This window comes from Myxocyprinus asiaticus, chromosome 9, assembly GCF_019703515.2.
Source record: "Myxocyprinus asiaticus isolate MX2 ecotype Aquarium Trade chromosome 9, UBuf_Myxa_2, whole genome shotgun sequence".
NCBI lineage: Eukaryota > Metazoa > Chordata > Actinopteri > Cypriniformes > Catostomidae > Myxocyprinus > Myxocyprinus asiaticus.
Genome location: NC_059352.1, coordinates 37,098,455 through 37,122,714, shown reverse-complemented (window position 1 = coordinate 37,122,714; position 24,260 = coordinate 37,098,455). Strand labels below are relative to the sequence as shown.

At 38.9% G+C, this 24,260-nt stretch overlaps 1 protein-coding gene across 1 annotated transcript in view; it reads left to right on the top strand.

Moving 5' to 3' along the window:
- iqca1 (IQ motif containing with AAA domain 1) overlaps nucleotides 1-16,854 on the top strand; it is an 85,015-nt gene extending 68,161 nt beyond the window's left edge. The window contains exons 15-19 of the mRNA XM_051706001.1: nucleotides 8,539-8,738; nucleotides 11,979-12,065; nucleotides 12,427-12,604; nucleotides 12,803-13,041; nucleotides 13,141-16,854. Of these exons, the coding sequence (XP_051561961.1) occupies nucleotides 8,539-8,738; nucleotides 11,979-12,065; nucleotides 12,427-12,604; nucleotides 12,803-13,041; nucleotides 13,141-13,293 (857 nt within the window). The 3' untranslated portion in view covers nucleotides 13,294-16,854. The remainder of the gene's footprint in view (nucleotides 1-8,538; nucleotides 8,739-11,978; nucleotides 12,066-12,426; nucleotides 12,605-12,802; nucleotides 13,042-13,140) is intronic.
- Nucleotides 16,855-24,260: the final 7,406 nt, after the last annotated feature.

The following is a 24,260-nucleotide window of genomic DNA, read 5'->3' as shown; positions in this document are numbered from 1 at the left end:
ATAGTTTGTACAGTATAAAAATCATTATGTCTACTGATAACTGCACCAACATATGTGTGTGTGTGTGTGTGTGTGTGCGTGTGTGTGTGTGTGTATGAATATAGTGCCACTCCTTCCCCCATCCCGGTTTAACACTCAAAAAATCTGCTCACCTTAACAATAACGCGATGGGTGAATGACATGAGAAGATGGTCAGAGGTGTCATACCGAGATATTTTTAATGACTTTGTGTTGTCTCTTGGAGTTTCATGAGCACAGAGGCATATCAGTCCATCCACAGCATGAAGGTAGGGTTAGGGCTGGGAATCTGTTCCAAAAAGAATTGATTCCTCGATTCTGTGGTGTTGGTAATTGACTCCAAAGCTTGGAATCGACTATAAATAATCTATAAATTAATAAAAAGTAAAATGCCAAATTTACAATATAAACTACCCAGATGCTACAACTTGTATGCAGCCAGAAGATGGCAGAGGAGCGAGTTACCCCAGTTCATATAAATCTGTAAATGATCAATGGAGTGCACTCATAAAAGCGACATTTTTACAGTGTTTTAAAATCTACTGCATAATTTTTTAATTAGCCTACATTTTACACAATTTTAACATTAAAATGATTCTATGAAATCAAATTCAAATAAAAGAAAAAAATTATATTGTATGAAATAAATCAGTACAAAAACCTGGATTTTATGGATTTTAATCACACTGGAAAGTGTGATGTTTTGACATTTTATGCCGTGTACAAAAGGTAGTGGACAAGTACATGCGAATACAATCCTTTTTATAACAAGAACAATTGATGTGTGGTAACAGGTTATTTCAATGTAGGTTAAATGGTGCCTTTAACATTATTTGCAGTATTTCTTCAAAATACAGGCATATCTGATCAAACTTCCCTCAAATATAATTTTGGGATGTGCATCTAGGCTTATATTTAATTTTTAAAAGGACTATATTAATAGAAAATGTCATTTGTGCAATCATAAATTGTGCAAAAAAAAAAAAAAACATTTTATAATGAGCAGTTTATTCTGAGATTTAACTTTACATTCCTTTTTTTTTTCTAATTGAAAAATAATCAAAAAGATTAGTCTGAAATCAACTCTTGGAATCAATTTCATAAATTCCAAAAACCAGGAATCGGATTCTGAGTCGATTCCAAAATTTCTATAATCTAACAGCCAAGGTAGGGTGTGTATTTATGAATGAAGTACTTTTGTTTTAAAATCGCCCTCTTCTGCTTCCAGTTGTTATGACATCCCCTGAACACTTTAAAATACTCATGATAACTTTTGGCAACTCTACAACCTGTAAATCCACTTTGCTAGCTAATTACACTTTGACATCAACACCATAGATATCTTTATAGAAATGCTTGACCGGAAGTTCAAAGACAACATTTTCAAGATGGCTGCGCACTTGTTTCACTGGCGCATAAGGTGAATAGAGTAAGGAGAGTTTGAGGATGATTTGTCACCGGCGTGGGCCATGCATATCTCTCTTCTCTATCTAAAGCAGCTTCACCTGTCCAGTACGGGCGAGACGATCTGTGCGCTTGCACCCATGATACAATCACGTTTGTTAGAGATTATGATGAGGGGGCTGCTATATCACGTTTATCCCTATCAGGCACGCAGCGCTCACTGACATTGATTGTGTTTATTTCAAGTGCTTTCTGGGAAAGCTGACACTGGTCCTTTCTTCTGCCTAGATCTCGCCAAAGACGGGAGACAGAGCATGGAAAATTATGGATGATTTGTTGCTGGCTTTAGGCTGCATCTCTCCTCTTCTCCATCTCAAGTGGCTTTGCCTATTCAATGCGCCCCTACCGATTTGCAACTCATTCCGGCATGCTGCTATCATTCACATTTGCCGATAGTGATGATGTCAGGGAAGTGCTGTTGCTGGGCTTTCATTAGTAAGACATGTACATGCTCAGGTGTAACATGGGCAGGAAAATGGGATAAAGTGGCCTCTGAGACTACGTTGCTTGAAGTTTCTCGCACCTCTTACTAAATGTGTCATTGTGGCGCTTGCTGATATACCACGACGATCGATTGGTTGCTCTTAAGCACAATCAAAGGAACAAGTGTTCAAGCACAGGGATCTGTTCCTCGTGCATTTGGAGCATTCGCAAGGCATGCAGTGTCCCATGGGTGTTATGGCTCATTCTACCAGGAGCATGGCCTCCTCCTGGAAGGGGGTGTCCTTGGAGGACATCTGTCTAGCTGCAAACTGTGATCTCCTAAAACCTTTGCCAGGTTTTATAAATTTAATGTCTCTTCCCAGATCCTTGCTGCGAAGGAGGGTTGATTTCTCAATAGCCCCTTTCACACACAGATCCCGGGATTAATCCCGGAAAAAGTGGTTTCCGGCAACTGTTCTGGGACTGCAACATTTTTTCATTCACACTCAGATCATTGGCCACTATGGCTAGGGGTATTCCAAAGTCACTAGCCACTCAGCATTTTCACTATCCAAAATTCCCTGCTCCACAAAAGCTGATTAAACTGACTGGAGACTGTAACTGCATACATTTGCTTTGGACATTTTATTTGAACAAAAATGCTGTGAGTTCAGCAGGACACAAGCCTAATGATTTACAGTTGAAGTCAGAAGTTTACATACACTTAGGTTGAAGTCATTAAAACTAATTTTTTGTAATTAAAATTTTTTATTAAATCATACAATAACAATGAAATGTTATATATATATATATATATATATATATATATATATATATATATATATATATATATATAAAATCAACATTTAAACCCCCCCCCTCCCCAACCCCCCCCCCCAAAAAAAATAACCCTGTGGTCAAACATAAGTAAATATATAGAAATAAAAATCAAACAGACACACATATATACATATATATAAAAAAATACATATATATAGATATATATATACATACATACATATACAAACATAAATACATACACACACATATATATATATACACATACATACATACATACATACATACATACACACACATAATAATCATACTAACTATATTACACTACTCTCTCCACACCCCACCTGAGAGCCCTCCAAAAACTCCAAATACCTGCCCCATTTCCGTATAAACATATCCAAGCCACCCCGTCTTCCCAATGACACCTCCTCATAAGCTGCCACCCTCCCCACCTCCGTGCACTACTCCGGATATGGGAGCGCACCATCTGACCTCCAACCCTTCAAAATAACCTGCCTGGCGATCATCACACATGTCAGAACCCAATTCTCTATATGGCCATCCCCCACATCGATGACCACCCCATCGCCCAGAACACAAAATCTGGGGCAAAACGAAACCCGAGTGCCCACCACGTCGCACACAAAATTCTGAACCTTCGAACAGAATTTCTGTATCTTGACACACCACCAAAAAACATGGGCCAGGTCTCCATCCTCCTTTAAGACCAAGCCTATACAGTCTAGAGGGGGTCCAATAAAATCTATGCAAAATTTTGCACCCTAGATGCAGACTTAACGTTTTTAAGAATCTTAGCCCACACTCCTTCCTCCAATGTCAAGTTGAAATCTTTCTTCCATACTCTCTTGAGAGAAGTTAAGGCTCCGTTCCCCATACTCTGAATTAACAGGGAGTAGTACACTGATGCCTCATGACCTTTTCCAAAAGCCGCAATCACCTCTCCCAAGGCATCTGCCTCCTTAGGGTGGTGTGTGCTACTCCCACAAATAGTACAAAGCAGGTGGCGCAGTTGTAAATACCTATAAAACTGAGGTCTGGACCAACTTTTCAAGCGATCTCAACACTCCACTTTCATGATTCCTTTTTTTTAGAAATTTAAACTCTTTTTGAAGATCCTCATTAAAAGTACATACATGCTTCCTTGACATTTTTCCAGCCACAACTTCATCTGTGTGCCCTTTCAAACTGACTCTTCAATCAGTTCACTAACTGGACGTCTATTAATAGGGGATTGTGATTGGATAGTTTAATCCAGTTATATACTTCAATTAACACGGTGTGATTTTATTGGTTTTACAAGCCGTATCCTTGGCTACCTTTTATTAGAATACTCACATGACTGAGAAAGCTGCATAGGAGATAGGGAAATTTTAGGAGAGGGGAAATATGGGACAAAACACAATTTTTTTCCGAATAAGTCAGGACACTAGATAAGTGCTTAAATACAGGACTGTCCCAGGAAATGCAGGACGTCTGGCCACCCTAGTTGTACAGGGCCACACCGCACCTGCAATGGCAAATTTATTATGAAAACACTTAAAAGACAAAACTGGAACTCTTTATAAACCACCCCAGTAAAGCCCAAATAAATGCCTTACCTTCAGTGAGAAAGGCTCCTATACACCAAGCTCACCACATCAATGTACTTCAACATAATATATACAGATTAATATTGGTACTGTTGGGTACAGGTGCAAGAATAAAAACCAAATGCGCAACTCACCAGGAGAGAGAAATCAAAGCTGCGGGGTTGATCCTGCTTCTCTTGCAAATGAAATGCAAGAGAAGCACTAAATAGATTACAGGGAAGATAACAAATACAACATTCTCTTTATAAACAACATTTATCAATCAAATACCTAACGCGCACCAATCACAAGGGAGAGGCACACGTGTGCTCAATAATGGAGAATTGAGCTTAATATTAGAAACTGCATTCTCTAATAAGAGGCGCACACCAAGCGCGCTCAATAGGGAATGTGTACAGACACTGACAGATATAATAATGATTAAAAAAAAATTAAAAACACACATTAAAGCCATCTTACTAGTTGCTTATAATTACGATGCATGCAACCTTCTTAAACTCATAGTTACTGAGATAGATACATTTAATAATTCAGTTGTTACACTGGACCATTTAAAATGAACTAGTGAATTTACAAATGTGCTTAAAAATTCTTAAAAGAATTTTAAACGAAATGGTGACCTCGCCTTAACAAAATGGTCTAGTACCGCCCCTGCTTTTAAGGCGCTTAACGCAGGATGAATACAGTTACATTTTATCCAGCTGCGGCCACCCAAAGTTGCTAGTAAGGGTGACGGAGTTACCCACCACTTACGATTTCTACCCGCATTTGGCAGGTGGGCAGGTGTTAATGTCAAGCCCTGTTCACTTTGCTAAAGCTTTCCCATAAATTGTGCTCGCATTCACACCCATCCCGGGACAATCCCATAAAGACAAAAGTAACATCAGGGTGTGATGTCTAATGTACAGCATCTTAAGTTTACTGATATCCGTGTCTTTTCTCTCGAGAAGCCCGCTCTTTCATTCTTTTGTAAACAAATAAATTGTGTATGGTACAACTAAACTGCTGGTTAAATTCATCGTCTGTGTGGATGGCGAGTGTGTGAGATTTGCAATTTTATTGATTTTATTCCGACAGTTAGACTACTTTTCTAAATAGCTCATAAGATGTTTCGTTCGATGTTAATTGTTTTTGTGTTATTGGCTGCTGTCTACCAATTGAAATGCCTCCCAAGAACAATAAAGATTAAAAGTGAAAGTAACTATCAAAAATAAATAAATAAATAAACAAACAAACAAATGCACGGTATCAAGGTGCATTGCAATATTATTAATATTAAATAATAGAAAAAGTATATTTAAAAAAAACGAATAATTTGCAGTGATACTGCCCTGCAACAGTTAAGTTGTGCATTCGATTCAGTAATCGGGTTTATAATTTAGTTTGATTTTAAACAGTTCTACATTCCTAAAAATAAAGAAAACTAACTAGCTTACATGACAAGGTAAAACTATGGGTTTTTTCTTCAGACATTAGCAAATATTACAATAAAAAATTATTTGGCAATTCATTTGCCGTTTATTTATTGGTGTTTTTCTTTTTTCTTTTTTTTCTTTTTGCACTAGCATTGCCATTTTTTTCTGTATGCCTTAAGCACTTTTTAATTTACAAATAAAACGTATCAGTAATATACACACTGTATGCTAACTGTTGCACTGCATGCTGTGTGTTCTACAAGCTTTAAAACTGAAAAATAAGCTATATTTGGAAGAAAAACAGAAATGTATTATTTGGAACTTAATGTTTTAAATAAATACATTTTCAGTATCGTTTTGTTCTTGCACTTTTAGGGTTAATAAAATAAATATATTAAACAGTTGGCCTGTCGTAAGTTTGCAAGCGCTGTGGCGAGTTATGTCAATTTTCCACTGCACGTTACGGTTCAACTCGACTCGACTCTGCTCGCTTTACTTTTCTGAGCTTGCTTTTCCACTGCAGTTTAGTGCCACCTCAACGTGGGTGGGATTATAGGCTGATCGTCATAGTTACGCCGCCTCTACTGCCGTGACATCATCTTAAATGCGATACAAACATTACTGACCATAAACAATAACACGACCGCTAGCTGTTAGCTACAAGCTCATTGTGCTGCTTAAAGCAGTTGTTGCATGGTGATTTTGCACAAGTGTAACAGTTAAATTGGCCTGGTTGTTTTAGAAGCAAGCCTTTCAGTAGCTGGTCAACTAAATAAAGTGAAGCTTTCAAGCAGAATATAGAGTTAACGTAACAAAACATACCATCCTCCTTCGTGGACTCCAACAATGCCGAGTCCAGGGCATTCTCCCTCTCATTGCTCGCCGGTCTATTGCCATAGATAGCGTCCATTTGGTCGAACCACTTCCACTTTCTTCTGTTTGAACCACTCCGGCTGTTGTGGTCCTTGATGGTTCTGTAGTCACTTTTAAGTTTTTTAAACTTTTCCCTACACTGTTGGTAGGTCCGGTGGTAGCCGTGTACAGCCAACAGCTGAGACACTTCCTGAAAGACTTTTTCATTTTGCGTCGTTTTATTCGTCGCTAAAGAAAGGAACATCTGCACCTCGTTTATTGACTGCACAGCCATTTCTTTTTACAATTCGAAAGTCACGTGAACAAATGATGTCGCTGTTGCTAATTTTAAAATTAGCGGGTTGATGTCTCATGTCGCAAATCCAGCGATGTTGGTAGGTGACAATTCTCTCTGACCAATCAGTGATCTACAGGGTTTTGACATCACATTTTGTATCAGCTCTGCTCGCTTGGAACCTCGACCGAGGTGGTACTAAAAAAAGTATCAGGTACCAGGTACTATCCACAGTGGAAAACCCCCATTAGTCGAGTCGAGTCGAGCTGTACCATGCAGTGGTTAAGCCCCATTAGTCTACCTAAAAAGCTATATTGAGTCATTACAAAACTGGCAAAAGTGTACTGTGACTGGTTGTGTTTCTTTTGTAAGTGGGTCTATATTTACTTAGCCTATACCTACCATATTTTCACTAACATTTATCTTCCAATTGTTTCTTAATTTAACTGATATTTACAATGGAAAAGTTCATTTCTTTACTTGTTATATTTAAAATCATTGAAAAAAATCCTGACTCACACAGTGCCGTGAATGAAAAAAAACTGCAACAGTTTATGACAGCCGTATGTTTTTTCAACCGCGGTACACCGTGAAACTATTGAATCTCTATTCTGCACACAAACCAAACTTTCTCCTTTGCATGATAAATATATCATCACTACAACACACTCTTCACAGTTTCTGCTCTGCTTTGGTTCACACAGACACATCAGGGATTGATCATGGCAATGTTACTAGGGTCTGATCCCGGGATCAAATTTTCAGGCATTCCAGCATGGCTTGCATTCACAAAGAAGGCTCCCCGGCACTGATCCCACCAATATCCCGGGATCAGAGCCCAGTGTGAATGAGGTTAAGGTTCAATACCCTACTAGCTAGTGCCATTGTGTTCTGTCTTTTGGTCTTATGACCATGTCATTCTTTGGCTCTTTTCTGTGTGAAGAGCTATGTGTTAATGTTCTGCTACCCTGTTGGCTAGTGGCATTATGTTCATTTGTCGGGCATCGACCGTTTTGTGCTTTTTTCCCACCACGGTGTTGATAGCAATGGGTGTACAGTGCTTGAATTCCCTGTTTGGATAGTGTCATTGTTATATTACCTAACCTTGAATGGTTTGAGTTTTCTCTCTTTTCGTTCCTATTTGTCAGTATGAAGGGGAGATTTTGTCAATGCCTTTTTAACTACCCTACTGGCTAGTAGGCATTGAGTTGTATGTGTAAATCAGTAGCACAGCATGATGGTATACATTTCCCATGGCGTCAGCTACTGACGCAGCGTTGAAGTGACCTTCTTGAAAGAGAACGGTCTGGTTACACCTGAAACCTTGGTTCCCTAAAAGGAGGGAACAAGACACTACACATGCTTGCCACACTACTGATTTCTCACTGTTAAGGGACAGAGAGATGCACTCTCTTCCCCTCAGTCAAAAAATCCTAATGAAATGGCTCTGTGCTCCAGTTTATATGCTTGCGATGACACAAAATATTGTCATGATTTTAAAGGGCTTCAGAGATCATCACTCCTGGGAGGAGTTCCCATATTGTCAGCTACTGATGCAGTGTCTCGTTCCCTGCTTTCAGGGAACCAAGGTTACAGTCGTAACCAGACTGTTTTGTATGCCTCAGGTTTTCAACAGTCTCTCCCCCTCTCCTGGTTTCTATAGGCTCTCAGTGTGTCCATGAGAGAGGCCCCCTGATCCGGGCTCTGCTGCTTACCGGGCCTGCTGGTGTGGGGAAGAAGATGTTGGTCCATGCCCTGTGCACCGAGACTGGGGCAAACCTATTCGACCTCTCTCCCGCAACCACAGCTGGCAAATATCCAGGCAAGAGCGGACTGCAGTACCTCCTGCACATGGTCTTTAAGGTGAGGTGAAAACATCTGACGCCCGTCTGAAAATACCTTCTGAGAACATGGAAAGCAGAGAGCCAAGATTCCAAGAAAGTGAAATGTTGAAATTCTTTGAGCATCTTTTAGCTCCACATGACATGAAACCTTGTAGGATCAACATATCTGGTTGAAAGATCCTTCAACAGAGTTCAAATTCACTTTTAGGTACACGTCAAAGTAAAAAGCCAATTAAAAATTCACTTGGTGTCTAAAATTATCTGCGCATAGATTGTGAAAGGCTTTTTCATTGAGATCATCTGTTCATGTTCTGAAATGGAGTAATATGTCAGGATTTGTATATTATGGTTTTCTTATGAGAAATGGTCTGACTAGCATAAATACGCCAAAAAAAAAAAAAAAAAACTTGCCCCACATTACCTTTTTCCTTTAGTTATATATCCCTGCAAATAGAGAGATAATATCAATGAAGGTTGTGTTAACAATAACACCAGGTTTGGATCTGCTTGAAGAACTGTGCTTGAGTGCATCTGGCACAGCAGATAAACAAGGCAGGATGACGCAGGGGGATTCTGAGATTCTTTGTTTAGCATTGTGTTGGATGTTGGGTCTTTCAGCACCTCTCTTAATGCATGTTGGGATTAAAAACAGGTGTCAGCATAACTTCCTGCTTGCTCAAACATTTTAGATGAATCCTGTCCCCAATTTCCCACCCCTCTGCAGGGCTCTCTGTTAAACCTAAAAAATTCCAAATGACTAACATCAGCACTGCCATTTACCTTGAAATCTATGGAGTGAAGCATCAGCTTTGCCCCCGGTGCTAGGTTGCACTTCTTTCAAGTGTTGTAAAGTTCAAACAATTTTAACATTTACCCACTGACGTTGACCACAGCCAATGATTACTGGACAATTTGCCTATGTGCAGGAATTTGCAGAAAGTCCTACTTTACACAAAGTGTTTTTCAAACACATTTTTGCCTCACTTGTGATGTCTTTTAGAGTACAAAGCAACAATATTTAAAAACTGTCAAAATTTATGAAAAGATATTAAATGTCTTTTTATTAAATATTTACCTTTTAATTTCTGTGCATCCAGATCTGCAGTTATATTAACTAATTAAATTCACCAAGAACACACTAAGACCTTAATTTAAACATGTCCTCTTATTACTTTATGCAATTAAAGTAGTTGTTGTTCCACTTTTTTTCTGAATACATTTTTGCAAAGATTAATGTGCACACTTTTCCCATTTTCTAGCCTGGCAAACTTGTAAAATTCCCACTCCATGACACTATCTGCAATGCTAGTTATGTGGAGGGCAAAACGGTGCTGAGCGGAGCATTGATACCCTGACGCAAGTCATGTGAAAGCTGCTTAATTTTAAACTTCCATTAAAGTAATTTGTGAAGGAACACAGGTTTTTTTATATATTTGTATACATATTTATATATATATATATATTAGGGCTGTTGATTTAATGCGTTAATTTAGTGTGATTCATTATATAATAAAAAAAACTTTTTTTTAAATTTAACGTAAATAAGCATGCCCCTGGACCATAATAAGAAATGTTCCTACCATTGGAGCAATTCAAGCTTGAAGTAACACCTTCATCTTTTCAGCAGGGGGCAGTAAGCACAAATCTAGCTGTATAGACCCTCAGCTGTAAAGGCAACAAACCACACTTACAGACTGCAGAGAGCTCAAGATGAGGACTTAAACATGTTCAAACCCAGTGAAACTCTGAATACAGGGGTCTAGAAACATGTTATTCTAAGTTTTAAACTCTATTTAACTAGACACTGTTTCCTAAAATGCTTTGTTTATGATGTGATCGGATATGACTTTCTTCTGCAGAACACAAAATATATTTTTACGAATGTTGCGATCGCTGATTTCCATCTCACTTTAAAGTGTAAAAAAGCACCCAAAAGTAGTCCTTGTCACTCAGAAGTCATATTCCGAGTCTTCTGAAGCCATTCCATCACTTTGTATAAACATAGTGTTAGGAACATAGGTTGTGGATCTATGTGAGTGTAACGGTACACAGCTGGTAGGTAGCTGTGTAGTGTGTAAACCTCACTCCCCTAGCCCCAAGAGGCACATTAGCGACTGATGCTTGAGTCTGTAGTCTTTAGCCTCCTCATTAGTACGCCCACCTCCCATGCCAGAGACACTGGTTTGAATCCCGCTCGGAGCGTGTCGAGCAGGACCAGTTACATGGGCTTATCAGAAAACTCTGTTAAACATTAGTCGATTGCATGCATGATAGCATGAATTCACTCCACTAATGTGATATGTGTTTTTTGGGGGGTGGGGGGTTGTTTCCGCTCTTGCCAATAAGTGTATGTTTGTTAGGGTGACCATATTCTGGTTTTCCAAAAAGAGGACACCTATTACTATGAATGCAAACTTTAATACAGTAAAAAAAGACACTCTATTAGCGTAACATAAATATACTGTATATAAATAAAATTTAAAAAAACATTCTTTTGAATGTCCATGTACTAAAATAAAATAGTTGATGCCATGAGTGTACTTTCATTTACTATTACTATTATTTTGAATGGCCATGGAAAATGAAGCAATGTAATAACAATTTTACCTGGTCGCAAAAAGTAGTCCGTTAATTTACCTGATGAACTTTCACCTTTTGCTGACCCTTTATGCTTTATGAGCTAATGTGTGCTTCTAAATCACTTGCACCTTTATTAGCAACTGACACATGTGCCAGCTTTATGTGTCATACATTCTGCTTCCCCCGGATCTCGACCGGGATGAAAGCATGAGAGTTTTTTGTGCAAATCTTTTGTCAATTTGCACTTTCGTTTGGGCATTGTTTCCACTCAGCTGTCATACTGTCAAGCAAGTTTGATGCCGAACACAGCAGTGCTTCGCGCGTTCACAGAGAGACTGACAGGCAGGAATTTGGCCAATAGTTGCTGCAAGCCTCTTATAATCGACCAATTGGTGTGCGAGAAGGCGGGACTTACAAAGAGGGGTTACAGCAATGCAAATATGCATGCACACACAATGAAGTATTAGACCAGACATCATAATGCAACTAAAGCTGAATCCCGGACATTTTTGCAAATTTAGAAATCCCGGCCGGACGCTTTTTTAAGGTCCGAAAAAGAGGACATGTCCGGGAAAAAGAGGACATATCGTCACCCTAATGTTTGTGAATGAGCTGATGATTGTTTGTGTTTTTGTACCATTTGGCAAGCTTTAGACGAACATTGTTGCTGTTTTGGCAGGTGGCTCGCCAGCTGCAGCCCTCAATCATTTGGATTGGTGATGCTGAGAAAACATTCTACAAGAAAGTTCCAAAGCTGGAGAAAGAGGTTTGTCTGCTAACAGGGTTATGTGAAATCACTTCAGCTACACTCACAGTCATTAACACACTGAATAAACACACAGAGCTCACACAACTTTGGACCCATTTACACATACAAATCTAATTCTAGACCATCACAATGACCTTATTACTTTGATTACTCCTTCACTGATACTGTAGTTACCCAATTAGTGCAAACTGCAATTTTTAGTTGATGTCAAAGTGAGGAGGTGGCCTCTGCTGTCCTCTTGTGGATAAAGATGAAAATACCTTGTCCACAAAAAAAAAAAGAAAAGAAAAATCCTCTAAGATTCATGGGTTGTGTTCTCTTTAGTCCAGCACATTTTCTTTATTCCTTTAATTTCCAGATTGAGCCCAAAAGACTTAAGAAAGATCTGCCAAAGGTCTTGAAATCTATTAAGCCAGCGGACCGTGTTTTGGTGGTCGGGACGACTCGCAGACCTTTTGATGCAGACATCAAACCTTTCTGTAAGGTTTACAAGAAGATCATTTTGATCCCTAGACCAGATTATGCATCAAGACTTAGTAAGTAAAAATCTCTGTTTTGTTTCATGTTTCATACTGATATTGTTTTCACAGATCAAGTTGTTGAGGCATTTATAGTTCTTAACAATTCTTTACAGTTCTGTTCTCAAAATCTGCTTATTAGTTTATTACAGTAAATCTGCATTATTGTGTATATTATTTAAAGATGTTGAAAGCAGCTTTTTCCTTTATGTTTAGCTCTGTGGAAGGAGATGCTTCAAGCAAGAGGTGCTCAGTTGGGCCCCAAGCTGGACCTGAGCTCTCTAGCTAAGGTTACGGATGGTTACACGCAAGGTCATATTCTTCTGGCCATCCAGAATGTCCTGAGCTCTTTCCGCCTCGACCAGCAGACCAAGAGACCCCTCACTGCTATGGAGTTCATCCCCCCTCTTGCAAGGCAAGACCCTGTCTACAAGGAAGAAGAAGAGACTTTTAAGGTCAGTTTTTTGTTGTTGTATTTTGAAGAGACATATGTCTTAAACCCAGTCATAGCCATGTATACTGGTTGTACATGTTTGTATTTTCTGTGTTGACAGGCATGGTACAGCCGGACACCTCTGGGGAAAAAACGGGCACAAGCGGCCAAGGCAAGTGAGGAGGCAGATAAGACGAATGGGAAGAAGAAAGGAGGGAAATTACAGAAAAAAGGAAGGGAGGGGAAGAGTAAAAAAAGAAAGAAAAATAACTAAAAATTGTTTTTTAGTTATTGCACCTTTGGATGGGTGCAATTCAGTAAAAAGTCATCCAATCCGATCCTGATGAAAATTTATCAGCAGTTCCCCTTCTGGCCAGCAGAGGACACTAGCACATTTTCAAATGGAGAGTTTATTTACTTGCTTTAATCGGTTTTAATCCATTCCATTGTTCCCCCAAACTATTACGGTAAATTTTCTTTCTAAATTGTTGGTTTTTCTAATCCTGACAATTGAAAATGTTAATACCCTTAACCTAGGTGATGACCGCAGACAGCTCAAGATGAGATGACTATTTCTACTCATTGTGCTTTTCACAACCATTTTGGGTGACTTTGTTTTTCATCTTTATAATACATGATCATGCATCTTCTATTAAATTGTATTGCCTACAAATTATAACAAATCTCTTACCATAATCTATTAGAATCAGAAGTGTGTTGGACTTACATTCAGTACTAGAAAGTACATTACAGAATTTATTTGTGCTGCAGGTTTGGCCATTTGGAAAAACCTGTTTTTGAAATGAGTCATTATATGTGAGAGTCAGACAAGCAGATCCCTTTTTAGACCTTTATTTTGTAATGAGATCCACAATAGTATACCTCTTAGACCTGAAGCTTCTTTAAAGGAATGGCTGGCCCAAAAATGAAAATTGTGTCATCATTTACTCACCCTTATGCCGTACCATACCCATTTTTTTCCTTCTGCAGAACACAAAGGAAATTAATTAATGAACATCCCATTGGCTAAATTCAATACAATGGCACTACATAGTGACTCACGTTAACACTTAATAAAGCACCCAAATGCGTCATATTCCAAGTCTGTTGAAGGCATACGGTCACTTTGTTTGATGAACAGACTTTAAGTTGATAGTCTCTCTCGAGTCAAATCAAATCATTAATAACATCTGTAAACAGCTCTGAAATCAAATATGGTAGCTACGGCCCTGTCCCAAATGACACACTAGATGGCCTTTATATGCGTGTGGCCGCGAAGTCCACGAGACCGTAGGGTGTCCCATTTGACACTCAGAAGGTTTGAGCTCCACAGTGGGTCTACTACCCAACAGTCCATGCTCCTTATCCTCTTGACCAATCACAGCATACAGGAGTTTCCTGCCGGCAAAAAAATAATGGCGGACGAGACGATAACAAGAGCGGATTTAATATTGATTTAGTCATTGTTTTCTCTGATTGTCAACGATGGATCTCCTGCTTTTCTTGTGTATTTATCACTTTTTAATTTGATGTGTATAATTGGTTTTAAAAAAGTTGTTTTATTTAGTTTATTAGAGATGGAATCATTCAGTTTCTATTGAATAATTTTACTTGGGAAAGTTTTGCGTTCATAAAAGTAAGTAACTTAAAACTAAAATCTTCACTATCATTGTTTCAAAGAGGATTTCAGTGTTATTGTGAGTCTTAAAAATATTTAGACATGAAAGAGTACGTTCCTGCATATAGCAGTATTTTGCAAATTTTATTATATCTATTTAAATTGCAATGTTCAATCTATTGGTGATATGTATGCCTATGCCTAAAAAAGTGTGTGTGTGAAATGTATACATTTTAAACTGTGGTTTAATTGTCCAAATACTTTTGGCGTCACTCTATGCTCATTTGTAAAAACTGAAAATGTAAGGGTATTTTAGGATCTTCCACATGGTGTCTTATGGAATCCCCTCAGTATCAGAGAGCTTATTGGCCCATATAATCTTCAACTGCACTGCAACATCTCTGCCCAGGTCTTAGAGTTTTTCGTGTTCAGTGCTTACAAGACAGTCTGCTCTGCCATGCATCTGACCCACTTCCCTTTCTCCTTTTAGACTGCAGTTCTTCCCAAGGGAGCAGGGTAGGGATGCACCAGCTGTGCCTAAGTTTTCATGTAAGTTAGGACGTAAAGTTTTAATAAATAGATTTAATAAATAGTATATTTGCCCTGTGTAAATAACAATATATAACTGTATCTAAAATAAATAAGGGGTGATAAATAAATACTAATACAACAGGCTGGAAAAATAGACATTTATTCATTTTAATATCCTATATATATTTTGAATGTGTTGAAACTTGACACTGAGCGACACACCCTGAAAACTGCACCGTTTGAATGGTTTCATACTGAAGAGCCGCTTAAAAGTAAGGTTTTTTTTCTTTCTCGTAAATGTAAACGAGTGTAAATGTCAACGTTATACTGTATGTCGAAAGGATTGTTGCCTGTCACACAAAACATGAGCTCACTGATGTCATAAAATATCAGTCTGCTTTTTTATTCCATCAGTTACTCCTGGTCGGAGGCTTCCGTAAATATTTAGTTTAAACGTAGGGTTACGTCCTACCAAAGTTTAATGGTGCAACGCTCAAATATTTAGTAGGGTGTAAATTGTGACTTAGTGCCCATTTACGTAACAACTAGGCTAAGTTGTAACATACGTATAGCTGGTGCAACCGGCCCCAGATGCCTATTCTAAATTCCTTAATTCTCTGTAATGTCTTCCCAACCCCTCGTCTGCAACATAATCAACCTTCTCTTAGCTCATCCTAAGTTGTTCCTGGCACCTTTCTTTCTCCTCTGTGATTTTTTGCCATGCCTTTTCTTTCTTTATCCCACTCTTCTGCTCTGATCTCACAACATCCCCTCCTTCTCACCAGGTTTATAGAGCATGACAAACACACTCACCTCAATGTGCTCTTTGTAGCTTCAGCTCACATCTAATTGAATTGTTCAGGAGTGTGTGTGTGTGTGTGTTTTCTTACCCCAAAAACAGCCCTAAAGCTGGGTGACATGTTAAGAGGAGTGTTTTTTTTTTTTTTCATGACTTGTTAATTTAAATGAGAATTGTTGATGTGCACGTGCCTAAATGCACTGGCTTACATTTGCACACCTAATTACTGAAAATAAAAAGACGATTTGAAGTCCTATTTTCCTGCAGTGCTCTTCATACTGTTTTTAATTAAATGCCTCGTTTGACTGTGCATTATTCTCATAGGTCATTTCCCTTACGCATTTCTCCCCTTCAGGAGTGCTAATAATTAAACATTATTCAGATTGGATTAGTCAGATGCATCTTTAGTCTCAATGAGACCTGAGTGCAGAACTTTCTCACCCTGTGGCCGTTGCTGTAAAATAAAGTACAGCAGCTCCTCATTTCAAGGAGCCTTTTAACCATTGTTTTGCAATTACTATTTATTTCCCTGTCCTGTGGCTTCAGGGTCCAGGGCTTTCTTATGCAGCACTGCCTTTGCTACAGCAAGCGGTGACCTCTGAGCTACTGTTTATAGTGATGCATCTGTGTGCATCAGCTAGCAGCCTGCCTATGCCTTTACAACTTTAGCAACCCTAGGTTTGGCCTAGGGGCTAAAGGGTGAGACGGAGCCATTTAGAAGTTGTCCCTGATTTAATGGAAATCGTTAAAGTGAGCCTTCAAAAAGGCCAGATGACAGGCGAGATGTGGAAACTGACCCACAGGATAGCCTCTGTAAGCTGTCACATTTGACTATCTCTCCATACAGAGTGCACAGATTGTAATTTGTTTTAAATTCATTGGGAATGTATGAGATAGTGTACTGTTTTGTCATGGTTTGAGAGGGTGTCATGAAGAATAGTCTCCTCATGAAGAATAAATCCTGTTCCCCTTGGGTAGTTGTTTGTAATGCCTGATCAGAAATGTCTGTTACTAATTCCAGCTGATCACATAAATACAGTGTTACCATATCCATTTAACTGATAGCATAATAGCAGTTGATAGAGACTCACTTTAAAGCTTAAAAAAGGACACAAAAGTATCATAAAAGTAGACTGTGCACCCATATTACACAGACAGAATTTAATAGGGAAGTAGCATGGTTGCAAATTTATCTTAAATTAACCCTCCTATGGTCTACGGTCATTTTTGACTGGTATCACATTTGCTGATTTAGTAAAAATGGTTTCCTTTATCTGAACGGTACAAGACTTGGTGACTTTTTCTCCACTTGCCATCTGAACATACAAAATAAATGTGGTCATGATTCGATAAGTCTAAGTGGTCATTAGGGCTATAATGATTATTTTGATAATCAACTAATTTAACGATTATTTGAATGATTATTCGACTATTCGGGTGATTATTACAACGATTAATCATTAGCTCTTAACCGACTATTCAGCTTGTGCCTCGACTTAAAAGGTTGAATTAAACGTGCTTACTAACAATAAAGAGAACAAAATCATCTTTTAAAATACCTATAAATGACATTCACTGAATTAAAGGGGAAAAAATACTTGGATTTTTATTGTTTAATTAATTTTAAAAAATCACTGCAAAAATCACTGCCTATTGTTATAAAGTGTTTTTGTCTTGTTTTCCATTTAAAATGATCTAAAAATCCTTATAAGAATAAACATTTACTTGAGATGCAACATAGAAGATATTTAGACTTGCTTTCAGAGAATGTATCTTGAATAGGCCTATAAGTGTATTTTGTATATAAGTGTATTTTTTCACTTGTTTATACTTCTGCCAGTGCAGTAAAGACAAAATGTACTTATGTTCAAGATACATTTTCTGAAAGCAAATCTAAATATCTAATACGTTGCTCCTCAGGTAAATATATCTTGTTTTAAGGATTTTTAGATATTTTCAAATATTTAAATAATAAATATTATATTCAACATTCTCTGAAAACATTTTTTCTTCTGCAGTATAAATGTAATGTAAAATAAATGTACGTAAGGAGATTTAGATATTTATATGGGAAAACAAACCAAAAAAGACAAATCAAAAAACAATTTCTTTTTTGCATTGTATAATTATATAATAACTAAACTCTCTCACCTTTTTGTTCACTTGATTTCGTTCCATCTTTAACTCACAAAAACCAGCTCTCTCTTCTTAATAGAGCTGCGTATCGCCAAATTTATCACAATAAGATACACACCGTGACACATATATTATGATTCACTAAATCGTGATCCATCACGTTATAATCTAGCTGCAGAAAGCACATGCGAGGGAGAAGTTTGAAACTGAATTTGTGCTGTTTTTCACGTGACTCATATAAGCAGCTCTGACTGCATTGAGAAATGCCAGTTTACACAACGCCATGTACGGCTCTGCTTTATTTCATGTCAAGACAGCACTGCATCTGTATTGACTTATTTTGCATTTTTGTATTATAATTCCCTCATACTATGATGCAATTTAGATCAACTTAATCTGTTTGGAAAGTTTGGAGTGTGTCTGGACTGTGAGCTGTGTTTTCTTCCTCTGCTCAATCAAGCGCGAGCTGAAGTGCTGCTCTCCCATGTCATCATTAGCGTTTCAAATGATCTCATGTTGTGTTAAATGAGATGAAACTATTCGACGACTAAATTTTTGTCTACAATTTTTTATTGTCGACGTTGTTGATAACATCGACTAATCGTTTCAGCCCTAGTGGTCATAAAAAATTAAAAAATCTACACCTTTTGTCTTTGAGGTCAAAATTGACTGACCATTGACCATAATGCATTTTTTTGATCTGTCAAATACAATAAAACAGCCACAATGCTGAAAAACACAGACAGAAATTAAAGGGCGAGTCTGTAAAACATCCATAGTGCAAAACATACACACTCACACACACACTTATACATACACAAAAATGAACTGGTGAGACTATAACACAGAGCATTTTTTTTTTTTATTTGTCAAATAAAACCTATAAATCAAAAACAATGCTAAACCCACACACTCAGAAACAAGGGGGGTGAGATAATAACACACCCACAATGCATAACACGCACATACACACACAGACACAGAAATAAATGGGTGAGACTGAAACAGCCAGGAGCCAAAACACACAACATAACACACACACACAAAAATAAATGGGCGAGACTAACACAGCCAGAAGGGAGAATGCCGAACACACACACACTCATGCACACACACAGAGAGAACAAAGATCAAAGAACAAATTCTGAGTAACCACAATGTACAAAAGTGTACTGTACCTTTTCCACTGTGGGAAAGTTTACGCTTAGATGCAGGTGCCTCACCTTCCAGACAAAACACTGCATCTTTCTGTTATGGAAACTAAGACATTTTATCACAGTTCTAAGTTATAAATGTGGCCTCGTCAAGCATTGCTCACAGTTCATTCTGTAGCAGCACCATGGTGAAACGCTTTACTGTTCAGGAGACTCTGCAGCCATCTACTGGCTATTATTGTCACAACATGATTTTCAAGTCATGTTATTTATATTTTGTTCACCAGATGGCAGCAATCTGCCTCCAATTTATGTCACATTCTGATATTTTCTTCATGTTTCAACTTATTGAAATGTTACTGTACTAAAGTTTAATACATTTGCTTATTTGCATATGCAAATTAATGGTACAATTTAGAAATGTACATGTAAATAAGATCAAAATAGCATAAAAGTCCCAAAAGAAGTGCATAATGTCATTGTTATTACTTCAGGGAAGAAGAAATGGTATCATTATCATCATCATCAAAAAAGAAAAAAGAAAAAAAAAAGTTACACCTTTGCTCTTTCCGGTCAAAAATGTCCAGGATGATCAAAGGTAGGGCTCATTTATAAATCACATAAGAGAGTTAAGGTACAGTATATTCTGGGTTAAATAGAATTTATACTCAATCAACAGCATTTGTGGCATAATGTTGATTACCACAAGTTTTAGAATGTGAAAGTTGAATTTGAATGGATTATTTGATCTTCTAAAAAATGTGTTGTTCCTTCCATAATTAAATTGATTATAGTATGTAAAAAAGAATGTTTGTCTACAATGCTGTGGCAGAAATTTTTATTCAAATGTCTAAATTTGGCCAGTCCAATCGATTCACACTTTCCAGGATATTAATAATTTTTCTTATAGCTGATCACATAAATACAGTCAGTGCTGTACATGCAGGATTACCATATAGCATTAAATTAAAAGTTTTGATCTAATTACATGAAGAACTTGAGCTGGATATGTTAGCTCAGTATGATATTTGAATCGTAGGGAATGCATGATGAAATGCTTTTTTTGTTTATAAATCTTGTGTTGTGTTCGCAATTGTTTGATATTCATTTGAGGATAGGTTTTTGTGAATATTTTGAATGAAAGATCAAAAAGATAAACAATAAAGACATTTTTCACAGCCTTCTTTGCTCAAGGGTGCCAATATTTTTGGCCACAACTGTAGCTTACACAACATTAATTGATGTAGTTTCATGATTAGGCCAACATAAATCCTCACACAATAATAAGGGATTTACTATCAGGCACTGAATAGAATACCCAAAACAACTTTTTTCAGCCAATTAACTCTCTTCAAAGTCCTAGCAAGACTCAATTCTTAATGACAGAATGTGACAATGTATGTTATTTTGTATGTCATTTTGCAAACAATTGTAACAGAAATTAGTTCTGCTCAACTTTCATGGATAAGGCCCCATGATTGTAGATTTGGTGTGAGGCTTGGACAGCATTCTTTACTGTGTCTTTGTTGTGACAGTACAACAATACTAAATAATGTTTCAGTTTCTTGAAATCAGACTCACAGTTGTGATGAAGAAACTTGTGTTATGTAAAGAGATTTGTGAAGCTCTCTGCTGGTCAGGATACTGGAGACTTTCTTGCAGTAGCATTATCAGGTGAATGTTTCATACACCGGCAGCTATAACCACGAGCTTCAAAACCCCTCAGTGGGGTGGAGAAAACCCCACACTCACCTAGATTCTGTAATAATTATGAGAAAAGAGAGAAAGAACAATTAGCCAGCTGGGTATTATACAACAAAGCAATTAATGTTATGCTAATTAAGCCAACATCTTATAATTCTGTATAATTTGCTAATCATTTGTTAATTAGTCTTACTTTTTAGTGCAGGAAATCAAGAGTGATTAATTTGAACATATTCTTGTATTTAAAAAATCCATTCCAGAGCTGCACAGCGTGGGTTTAATTTTGCTTTCAACCTGTTTTACATGCTGTTTGCATAATGCATAAACACACTACAAATCCCCAGAAGAGTTCAAATTAGGGAAATGTTTGTAAAATCTGTGAAAGATAATAATTATTATTATTATGAGCAGTTTGTTGAACAGTTTCAAATAATCACTCAAAACTGTGGATAGAAATCTGGCCGGTGAATGAGAGGTCAAGCACTTCAGATAATCATAATTCTAACAACGAGTTACCAGAGGAGGAGAGCAGACCTGTTACGCCTTTATAAATACTTTTAAAAGGTCAACTAACGTCTGTATGACAGAGCTGTTTATGCTGTTGGCGGCTCAGTCCCACAGTGAGAGTGACAGGGTAGGCAGTGCTATGTACACGGAGGGGCTGTTGAACCAGGTGAGTGAGCCATTAAAGTCCAGGTGTGCTTCATCTCAATTACACTGCTGCCCTGCCATTTAATGACCAACCAGCCAGCCCAGGTCAGCAGCTCCAGCAGGGGAATTTGGAAAAATACAGGCCATCACCGCCACCTTTTTGGGCAAGGGAGGTGCAGCCCTTACATGACCCTTTTTATTCCCTTGAGAAAAAGAAACACACATGATTATCCACATAACTCTTTATCAGGGTTGGGGAGTTACGGAATACATGTAACGGGATTACATATTTAAAATACAAAATATAAATAACTGTATTCCACTATAGTTACAATTTAAATAATTGATAATTAGAATACAGTTACATTCAAAAAGTATTTTGATTACTGAAGAGAATACTTTGCATTTTATTGTCATTTGTTTCATTTAATATTTAGTCCTTTCAGATGGAAAACATTTATACATATAAATGATGCAATCCAAAGTGCATTTGAACAGCGGTGAAACACATTCTTATGATGTGTTACATTCATACGAGCAGACAGAGAAGTAAGTTTGAGTAAGTTTGGAGCAGAAGAAATAGAAATAAACCTTGTGTAAATTGTCAGCTTTACGCTGAGCTAAAATGCTATTTCTAGCCATTTTACATGCACGTTACCAGGCACGATCATATTTTTTTATCAAGAAAATTCATGTTGGATCATCATTTCTTTTTTTCTAGTAAGACTTTGATATTAGGGCAAAAATCTTATTCTTGATAATAATGTTTGTATTGTTTCATCATGGTTACTTGCATAACCTCCGTTCCCTGATGGAGGGAACGAGACGTTGTGTCGATGTAGTGACACTAGGGGTCACTCTTGGGAGCCCGAGACACCTCTGGTCTTTGATAAAAGACCAATGAAAATTGGTGAGTGGTATTTGCATGCCACTCCCCCGGACATACAGGTATAAAAGGAGCTGGTGTGTAATTACTCATTCAGGTTTTATGCTGAGGAGCCGAGACAAGGTCCGGCACATTTCAGCGGGTAGTTCAGCGTTGTGGCAGGAGAGACACAATGTCTCATTCCCTCCATCAGGGAACGGAGGTTATGCAAGTAACCATGATGTTCCCTATCTGTCACTCACTCGACGTTGTGTCGATATCGACACTAGGGGTCCCTATACAAAATGCCGCAACTGGCTGAACTGTGTTACGTGAACTGGCGGTGTGACGGGCAGACAACTGTGTGCCTCGTAGCCAGCGCACCAGGCTGACACGTAACCTCCCCCAACATAGTTATGAGTGTCGAACGGCCATTTGGGGACAAGTCGACTACCCAAAATATAGAGACAGGCTAGTCCAGTCGTGGCCTCTTTTCCCCTTCTTTTTCTCCACTCCCTGAAAAGAAGGGGGATTTTCTGACTGGGCCGACCAGGTCTAGTCAGGGGGTGTCCCTCCCAAGGGGAGGACACCGCGGAGACCACACCTTGCCCAGAGAGAGGGGGGATATTTAAGTGGAAATACGTCACATGGTCTTGCCGAACTATGTCGGAAGTATGTCATGTGGGGAAGTCTCATGGTAGGTCCTACCCAACGGGGAAGGAGTTACTACAAACATGGAGACTGTGGCAGAGGGGCCTCTGCCCAAGGAAGACGCAGTTTGCCAACAGGGAAACGAATTAGCGGAAAATATACATTGCATGGGGATACCAACAGGGAACCGCCACATGGGGAGCACCTACCCCAGAACAGGGCTTTTAGTTAGCATGTGTACTGGGCTGGCAGCGAGTCTCTCCGAAAACTCGACTGCCACAGGGCTCGGAGTCAACCAGGGAACATAGTTTGTGAACACTACTGGGACGCACGTCTTCAGCTCAGGGGAGGTGAAAGGCACTATGTGCAAGCGATACACCCGGCCGGCTATCCCGGACTTATCCGCTTGAATTGCGTGCCACTACACGGGACGAAAGGTGTTGGGGGTTGCCCAGCCTGCTGCTCTGCAAATGTCTGTTAGAGAGGCACCCCTGGCCAGGGCCCAGGAGGCCGCTACACCCTAGGTAGAATGGGCTCATAGCCCTACCGGGGGCGGCACATCCTGGGCGTGATATGCCATAGCTATGGCGTCAATGAACCAGTGGGCCATCCTCTGCTTGGAGACAGCGCTTCCTTTCCGCTGTGCACCAAAGCAGACAAAGAGCTGCTCAGAGATCCTAAAGCTCTGCATGCGATCCAAATAGATGCGTAAAGCTCGCACCGGACACAGCAACGACAGGGCTGGGTCTGCCTCCTCCTGGGGCATCGCTCGCAGGTTCACCACCTGGTCCCTAAAAGGGGTCGTGGGAACCTTGGGCACATAGCCCAGTCGGGGTCTCAAGATCACATGAGAGTAGCCCGGACCGAACTCCAGGCACGTTTCGCTGACAGAGAACGCTTGCAGGTCTCCTACCCTCTTGATGGAAGTGAGCGCAGTCAGGAGGGCAGTCTTAAAGGAGAATGCCTTAAGCTCAGCTGACTGCAAAGGCTCAAAGGGGGCTCTCTGTAGACCCTGAAGAACTACATAGAGGTCCCATGAGGGAACGAGGCACGGTCTGGAGGGGTTCAGCCTCCTGGCGCCTCTCAGGAACCTGATGATCAGGTCATGCTTCCCTAAGGACTTACCGTCCAC